This window comes from Conger conger, chromosome 4, assembly GCF_963514075.1.
Source record: "Conger conger chromosome 4, fConCon1.1, whole genome shotgun sequence".
Lineage (NCBI taxonomy): Eukaryota > Metazoa > Chordata > Actinopteri > Anguilliformes > Congridae > Conger > Conger conger.
In genome coordinates, this window is record NC_083763.1 from 10,229,813 (window position 1) to 10,239,038 (window position 9,226).

Below are 9,226 nucleotides of genomic sequence, written 5' to 3' on the forward strand. Positions count from 1 at the left end.
TCCTCTACGGTAGTCCATACTCACTCTGGTTTGGTTTTGTCTGTCTCACGGCGAGTCGGAAGATGGCGGAAGCTCCCCTACGGCCCAGCCGGTTTTTCTGTCACCGATGTTCGGCAGAGATCAGCCCTCGTCTCCCGGTAATTAATGTGTAGCAGTGCCGTATGGTGATTCTGCAAGTCCAAACTAGGCTCTATATGTGCCAGATAATAAACACAAAGGTGAACAGTTTATATTAGCTAGCAAGAAGTAGCCTCACGTTGCTATTAGCTAAGCCTCGTTATCTAGCCATCTTTTCATGAGACTTGCTAGCTACTGCTTGCAGCTGTAACTGTTAGACTGTCAGCTAGCAAGCATAGTCTAGTTATTTAGCTAGATTGAAGGTCTGGATGTGAATTGGGCTATTGGTTATTTTAGGAAATATTGTCCTATCGCCTGGAGCTACCTTGTGATTATAGCTTGCTGGACTAACTATCTGATTCAGTAAATGCTAGCGTTAAGTTAGTTGATTGGTGTACTGGTGAGCTACATAGCTGAATAATCACTTACTAGAGCCCAGAAAAAGATTGCTAGACTTTATTCACATAGTTTATCTAGCTTATATGGACGTGTGGGATGTACAATTAGTTGGGTTTTGATTTGTTATCTGAAATTCGGTAATCTGTCTAGAACACCCGCTCTGCATTAACAGTTAGCTAGCTCGCTAACTGGCTAACTGGAATGGCTAGTAGATTTTAAATATGGAGTGTAGTTATCGAGTGCAGCCTAACGCTAACATGCTAGCAAACATATGGTTGCCGTCGCGATCTGCAGAATTGAATATACAAATATTAGTTTCCTGGAGCCTTCGTGCCATTCATCATGCAATGTGTTCTTTCACGTCGTGTTCATAATTTGGCAGTCTGCTTCTGATCGAGCCAGGGTTTTATGCTTGGTTGGCTAACGACCTGGCTACCTAGCTTAACGTTACCAACCCACCAAATTCTCGTGTGAGGGAAACATAATACTAACAGTAGGTTACAGTTAACGTAAGTTAACTTAGTTAATGACCAGGTTAATCTGGGTGACAGTTTTATATAAATAGAATTCATTGATATTTTATAATCTTGATTGCGTAGGTAGCTAGCTACATGCCCGAGTGACCGAGTAGTGCTGATTTTAATTCGGTTAGCATGGGTTAAGTCAAGTATCTGTAGCTAACGGTAGTTCTGATTGCTAGTTAGCAAGCATGCTAACATGCTAGCTAGCAAAGGTAACGTTATATGTCACGATGTCCCATGCAACATTGGTGGGTGTGTAATAACAGATGAATTCGCATAATTTGGGCATTTGGTTAGCAAAGTAGCGTGTTGTTCAGCACCTTGCAAGATAGCTAATATTAAGCCAGTTTGTGGTGTCCCGACCGCCATAGATGACCTACCTAGAGATGTGTAGAAATTACACAATAATCGTGACCTGGAATAGGCCTGACGTTTTTTCGCGTGGATAACGTAATTTAGTTAAATATTAAAAGAATAGTAATCAAATAATCAATTGCCTGATTTCCTGTATGATTACTCTATAATGTAAAAAAATGACAGATATATTTAAAATGTCATTTTAAGTGTCTCTACAGTGGCTTGTAAATGCTTTGGAATTAGCACAGGTTAAAATGATGAATATTTAAATTAATATATAATTTATTTTGACTGCAAGATGTAAGTGTTCATACTTTTATTGTCAGCTTATACTGTCTGTGATTTAAGGGAATTATCCTCTAAGGCTGACCTCATTCAATGTGCTCTTGTTCATGCCTTGTTCATTGGCGACCTCTAGAATCTAAAGACACCTGTTGTTTCCTGATCAATGCAAGCTACACCAAAAGCTAGAATGCCATTTCTAGTATGCAAACCATACAGTTAAATGAACAATGGGACATTGCGTTCTTTCTTGCTAGCCCATACAGAAAGTTGTGGTACACACTGGTTATCATGGCAGTTATGTTCTGGAATGATCCCCAATATATTATCAAAAGTGCCTTTTCACACACTTGGCCACATCTGTTTGTCCTTGCTTGTGGTTGAGAACTGTTATTGTTTGCTCAAAAACCACAAGTCCTCATTGCACTACTTGTAGCCTATAGCCCGCTAGGTCAAACCTAGAGATTAGATGAAACGCACATTCCAATTGTTTTGTGTAAATACTGTAGGTTTACAAAATGGTGCATTCTAATTGCACCTAGAAGCTTTCCGTTTACTAGTACACTCTACAATGGGAGGCTATACTGTGTAGTACTAGGCTGTGACAATCGATTGTTTTCATGTGAATGGGTGGTTTCTCTTAATACATCTTTTTGTGTGGTTATAGTAATCATCTAGAGGGAATTGGTTTTGGAGTTAATTAATATTTGCTGCTGGTCACATGGGGAAATATTCTGTTTTTAGTGACAATGGAAGCGTTCAGTTCAGCAGTGATTTGCAGGTGTGTGTTCAGAATAGGGCTGTATGTTCAGCTCTGTAGAATTCCGTTGTTTGTGCTTTTTATTTTGTTCAGCACAAATGTACAGGCTGAACAGGTGGACTGGAATTTGGGTTGGAGCTGACCATGTAAATTCTCCTCTTACATGATAAATATAAACATTTTCTGGTCTCATTTTCATATACCAAAGTTTTAAAGAAATATGGTCTAGTGTGTGGTATGTTATAAAACAAGCTTATTTCCTGCAACATGCAAGCAAGTCATTTAAGTTTTACATTTTAAAGCTGGATCAAGTCAGGTGAAGTGCCTTAATCTGGTGTGTGACCTATTCTACTCTGACACCCATCCTAAGAACATGTGTGACTTGAATTGATAGTTGCTCGAGTCATTTGCATTATCACTTGAGGTTGTTTTTGGTTGTGACATTTGTACTTTGTTTGCAGGATTACACTTGCCCGCAGTGTGAGTCTGGCTTCATTGAAGAGTTACCAGAAGAAAGGAGGTAATTCCGTTTGATTCTGGGGAACATTTCTGCTTTGAGTATGGTTTGAGTCATGTCCTTTACCGGTTGAGAATGAAAAGCCAAGTCTTTTTAATTGAAAGGATTGGCTTGAATTGATATTGAAACAAAAAAAGTTAAAACAACTTAAAAGCGCATTTCGCCCATTGCGATTTATTTATTACATTTAGGCAGTAGCAGGTTGCTTGCGTTCAGATGAGATGGAATTGGGTGGTATATACTTTGCTGCCATATCAATTTCTGCAGCCCTAGCAAGGAGCACAGTATTATCCATGGAGTGTAATGTTTGTGCAGGCTGCATATTTAACATAACTCCAGCATATCAAGTGTTTTTAGCTGTTAAGACAGACTCGTGGGCATTGGTCTTTGGCTACACAGTTTGGTGAGTCATATGAACTTGCAGGCAACAGGAAGTGACACCACATGATGTAACAGAGCGACATTGGGGAACTTAGCGACTGAGCGTCTGGTATAACTCATTTTCATAGGAGTAAGTTTGGATATCTTTGCAAGGTAAACCTGTGTACGATGCAGATCTGAATATAAATTCAGCTTGACGAGCTGCCTGTCACAAGCTGGCGGACCAACATGCGAAGCTAGCCAGCTCTGCCTCTCAGTTAATTTAGAAAGAGGTGAACGGTAGTAATGCTAGTGGGCTGTCAGGGTTTGGAAAAAAAAACACCCTGAAATGGATTTATTGTGCCCTGGCATGTTCCAGTCCCACGGTTGATAAGCCTGATCAGCCTCTCTGTGTCTCTTCTGATTAGCGCTGAAAATGGGTCCACATCCACAGCTACCAGCAGTGACCAGAACCGGCACCCATTTGAGGTTTGTGAGCTCGCTCCTCTCAAGCCTGAGTGTGACTTGGGGTGTTATGATGTGCACTTCATCGCAGGAGTGGGAAAGGCCCTGAATGCGTCAGGAAACGGTAGCTCTTCTTGTAACGTATTCGGCCTACGAGGCATGACAGGAAATGCATTGAAAGAAAATATGTAGTTTTCCCATGTGTATGAACATAACTTTCTTATTATCTGTGTTAGTTTATTATAAGCAGCCTTTTTTCTAAATTTTTATTAAGGGTGCCAATAATTCTGGAGCCCACCGTATATGTGTGCGTGTTGGTTTGTATGGCGTGTGCGTTTGTGTTGTGTGTTGCGCACATGCATTTGTGTGCGCCTATGTTTGTTGCGTTTGCTGCATATGTCCGTGTGTGTATGTGTGTCGCGTGCGTGCGTTTGTGTTGCGTGCGTTTGCGTTGCGTGCGTTTGCGTTGCGTGCGCTTGCGTTGCGTGCGTTTGCGTTGCGTGTGTGCGTATGTGCGTGATGGGTTTTCTCTCTTGCGCTCTCAGAATGTGGACCAGCACTTGTTTACATTCCCCCCTGGGTACGGTCAGTTCGCTCTCGGGGTCTTTGACGAGACCTTCGACTTCGGGGCGGGGCTGTCTTCGGAAGACAACAGGGAAACGGAGAACAGGCGGGAACGTGAGCTGGCGTCACGGCAACGGTACGGCGCCAGGCAACCGCGCGGACGGCACGTCCCGCGACGGCAACCAGGGAGACACGAGGGTGTGCCCACGTTAGAGGGGTGAGCTTGAGTTCCCTCTTTACGTTACAGGTGTTTGGCAGACCCTCTTATCCAGAGCAAAGTACAATAAAGTGCATAGCCGAAAGCAATGCGCTGAAAACCCTAGAGGGGGAAGTACAGTGCTAGAAGTGACCATAAAAAACATTAACCTTTGTAGATTAATCTGCTGTTCCATTCTGTCATAAACCGCATACAAGCAAGAAGTGTGTATTGGTTACACTGCTCTAGACGGTGCTATTACAAGTCTGCCTAATTCTAGAATCTTCTGGCATTATGACGTATGCATCAATATGTTTTATATACGGTGTTATGTTGTTTATGTTTTTCCTATTTTGAATAAATTCAAAGTGTAACGCAAATTTTGTTTCTTCACTCTCCACAGAATAATTCAGCAGCTAGTCAACGGAATTATTGCTCCGACAGCAATGCCAAATATTGGTGTGGGACCCTGGTATGTGACTGCGGTTTGTGTCAGGCGGTTTGAAGCCCAACCAAACTTTCAGAATCTTATGGGCTGACACTGTTTTCTCTCTCTCTCTCTCTCTCTCTCTCTCTCTCTCTCTCTCTCTCTCTCTCTCTCTCTCTCTCTCTCTCTCTCTCTCTCTCTCTCTCTCTCTCTCTCTCTCTCTCTCTCTCTCTCTCTCTCTCTCTCTCTCAGGGGCGTGCTGCACTCAAACCCAATGGACTATGCATGGGGTGCCAACGGACTTGATGCAATTATCACACAGGTGAATTCAGTAAAGGATAAATACTCTGCACTTCCTACGTTTCTATTTTAATTGTGATTAATGTAGAAGTAAACTTCTAAATGGATGTTGGTACTCCATACTTAATTTCCTTATTTGAAGGAAAGAAGATATGTTTTTCTGCCTGTGACGCTTCATGAGAAATGCCAAACGTTGGCTTGTCCTTGGTCAGTGAGCCAGGCACTGATTTGGAACTGCTGTGGTTCCTAACACCTCCATACCTTCCTGACTTCCTCATACCTTTAATAAAAGGCTTGCAAATGGTCGTAGATCCCTAAAACGTGTAGATTTCCATGTCCGTACTGTTCTGAACATCGCCAATGATAACGTAAATGAACAGAACATACATGAATTTCATCATCCACCCTTTCTGATCGTTTGCTATGTGAAATTTTTTTATCTAATGCTTGGCATTTCAGCATTGTCGGGGGAGGGATTGCGTCAGTGGCCTTGCAGAACAACCCTTGGACACTCCCCAAAAAGATATTTTCCTCTTGTAGAAAGCAGCTCTTTGTTTTTGTGGCATTAATGAAGCACTTAAGGAAGTGTGTGTTGTGTGTTGTTTTCCATTCTCTGTTGAGGACAGGGTTCCTGTGATTTTAGTGCCTGGGGTGATTAATAGTGTTTTTCTTTCTTTCTGGCAGTTATTAAATCAGTTTGAGAACACTGGCCCTCCGCCAGCAGACAGGGAGAAGATCAAGAACCTGCCTACAGTGCAGGTCACGCAGGAGCACGTGGGTGAGTGCACTGGCCTTCACTGCATCTTCACAGCCCATCCTCCATTTTGTCTGTCTCTGTCTCTGTCTCGGTCTCGGTCTCGGTCTCGGTCTCTGTCTCTGTCTCTGTCTCTGTCTCTGTCTCTGTCTCTGTCTCTGTCTCTGTCTCTGTCTCTGTCTCTGTCTCTGTCTCTGTCTCTGTCTCTGTCTCTGTCTCTGTCTCGTGCTTAATGTACTCACAAAAGCAATTTTTGTAAATTTTGTACAATCTTTGTAAATTATTGTTCACGGACCAGTGTATGTACTCATTTAATGTCTGTGTGTGTGTGTGCATAAGTTCCAGTGTCTGTGTGGTTCTGTGTCTGTGTGCGCGTACACAAGTGCCTGTATCTGTGATAGTGTGATGGCCGTTCTTGATGTACTTCAAAGCCAGAAGATTTTTCATAAATTACCGTTCGCAACCGAAGTACTCATTTAATGCGTGTGTAGGTGTGTACATGTAATTATGTATATTTTTCCTCTGTGTTTCTCAGGTTCAGGTCTAGAGTGTCCCGTGTGTAAAGAGGACTACAGTGCAGGAGAAAACGTTAGGCAGCTTCCGTGCAATCACTTGTTTCACAATGACTGTATAGTACCATGGCTGGAACAGGTAAGCCATTGTTGGTCAAACTGTTTATATAACCATCACGTGGTTGTAGAAATATCTGTTATTTATTTTGGAGCATGAGTCCCGACTTATTATCAGTGTCAATTTTTATTTCTAATGTTTCAAGTTTTATTGACATTGTTTTGCACAATCTCACACAACCAGACACTAGAATAGAATGATGTTTAGAATAAAGATAGAGGCCTGCCATATTTAAAAGCATGGGCTTCTCAAATTATTTGATATCGCATATGGTTTTTGGCCATGTAAGTAATGTAGGGCGTGTTTTAGCCCTGGCTTTCCCATTGGGTGAACGGTGGAAGTGGCTGCTTTGAGTTTACCACAAAAGTCAGTGATCAGGAGGGTGTATTTGGCTATATGGGGGTTTGACGGTCTTGATTATAATCACTTTATTTTTTTACCTCCATCAGCACGACACGTGTCCAGTGTGCAGGAAAAGCTTAAGCGGACAGAACACAGCCACCAATCCTCCAGGTTTATCAGGGATGAACTTCTCCTCTTCCTCCTCCTCCTCCTCATCCAGCTCGCCCGGCAATGACAACACCTCCAGCAATTCATAAAACAGCACCTCCTCCACCTCCACCTCCGGCCCTTCGATACGGTGCCTCCTCCAACCCACCTAGGGTATGAGGAACGCCTGTTTCATCACCCTCAGGACTCTATATGGGGTCTGCGTGCCGTGAAGAAATAACACAGACAATGTGAAGTCCATGCTTTCGTTTTCTCTTTTTTTTAACCATGTTTCACAATGAACTGGAAAATAAGGAACACTCTTATCCTTCTGCACTGTTTGCGTCTGAAGTGGTCACTTTGTGAGTGGACTTGACCATGCAGGAGGAAGTATATATATAAATATGAGAGATGTGGAACTGAGAAGGGCAACTAGAAAAAAGCAGGCTTGCCCTGCAACAGAGCCATTTTTCCTGTGTTCTCTCACAGATGGAGGGGCACACATTTTACTTACAAAAATATATAATTTTGCTTAAGTCCTCATTTGGCTGTACGGCTATTGGCAGCAAAGGGGAAATGTATGTGTACATATATTGATATTTTTTAGAAAAGTAAGTTGCAGTATCTGTACAGCCAAAGCACCCAAGAATATATTCTGTGGAGTGAGGGATAGCTGAGTGTGTGCATTTGATTAAAGATTGAATTTTACCATTTCCCCCCCATAAAGGTTGGAATTGATTGTTTCTTTCAGATGGCTTAGGCTTTTTAGAATCAAAAACATTGTTTCGATGAATTTTGTGGTGGTAATTTAGTGATATTGAAACGACTGGGTCCATCGGTTGGGCAAATGTGGTTCGTATGTCGCTGAGATGCCTTTGCTGTTCTCTGTGGAATGGTTTATTCTTTTTTGACCAGTTGACAGAAGAACGGTGGATTAGTGGAACAATCACATCTGCCCTGTGCTTTTCAAACAAAATGGCCCCTGCATACATTCCGTGGTCAACCTCTAATACAAGAAGCAATGCCAAACTACGATGTCGGAGTCATCCCTTTTCAGCTTTCTCTTAAAGCTTTTTTGCGTATGGAATCCCAGGGGACGTCTTTCACGAAGCTAAAGATGTCCGCATTTCCCACAAGATCCCACTCACATTCACACACTCAGCAGTTTCATACCTTTTCTTACATATTCCCTAAATTTCAGTATAATGCAAGTATTTTTTAACTTATTCTAAGTTAATGACGTTTTTGTAAAAATCATTATAAAAAGTAAAAAAGTAATAAATTGTAGATGTTGTAAACATGAAGAACCAGTTGTGAAAATAAAAAGGATTGAGCACCTCCAGAGATGACTCCGCCAATGGCTGCATTCACATTGAAAATGCTTCCAAAAAGCATGTGTTGTATGTACTGTAATAAGGTTCTTATTTGACATTTGCCATCTGCATTTATTTACATTTTAGTTTAGGAGATTTGTTTGAGTATTTTTTCTTAATGCTATACGGAATTGCGAGTCCCATTATGAAGCAGCACAATAGATTATTTTATTTTAATTTTTTTATTCCCATGACTTCTGTGCATAAGAGTTCTTCAGGAAGAATCATGTTGAAAATTACTTGCAAGTTAACTGATTAAATTGTATGACCATATTTTCTGTATGAACTGCTTATGTTACTAATGTGTTTTTCCTCGTAGTAATTTTCCTGATGATACCACTTTTTCTATTCACAGCCTTGATTATAAATTGTGCACCTGGGGAATACTGAAATGCCATTGTAATATATTGAAATTGGACGGATTACAAAATGGCACAAAAATAGCCTTTGATAGCCACACAGCTCTACAATACTGATGTTTCAAATGGCTGAATTGGTAGTGATTAACAACACCAACACCAGGTGGCGATGTAATGCAATTAAAGCAGCAAAGACCTTTTGCTGGAGTCCTTCCGGAATCAATTCCTAGTTTTGCAGGAATTAATTAATATATTGTGGAATTATTACACCATCACATTTAGAAGGCAGAATGTCAGTTATAGCACGAATAGCCTTTGGGATGGTCACTTATTGATAGTTATTAAGGGGTAAAGCA

The 9,226-nt window shown here is 41.4% G+C and overlaps 1 protein-coding gene across 1 annotated transcript; it reads left to right on the forward strand.

Annotated features, from left to right (window-relative positions):
- LOC133126949 (E3 ubiquitin-protein ligase RNF126-like) lies at positions 1-8,480 on the forward strand. The gene is made up of 9 exons (XM_061239482.1): positions 1-137; positions 2,898-2,956; positions 3,742-3,802; positions 4,324-4,559; positions 4,942-5,010; positions 5,218-5,287; positions 5,950-6,043; positions 6,555-6,670; positions 7,099-8,480. The coding sequence occupies exons 1-9, from the start codon at positions 63-65 to the stop codon at positions 7,246-7,248; spliced, it is 930 nt and encodes a 309-aa protein (XP_061095466.1). The 5' UTR covers positions 1-62; the 3' UTR covers positions 7,249-8,480.
- Positions 8,481-9,226: the final 746 nt, after the last annotated feature.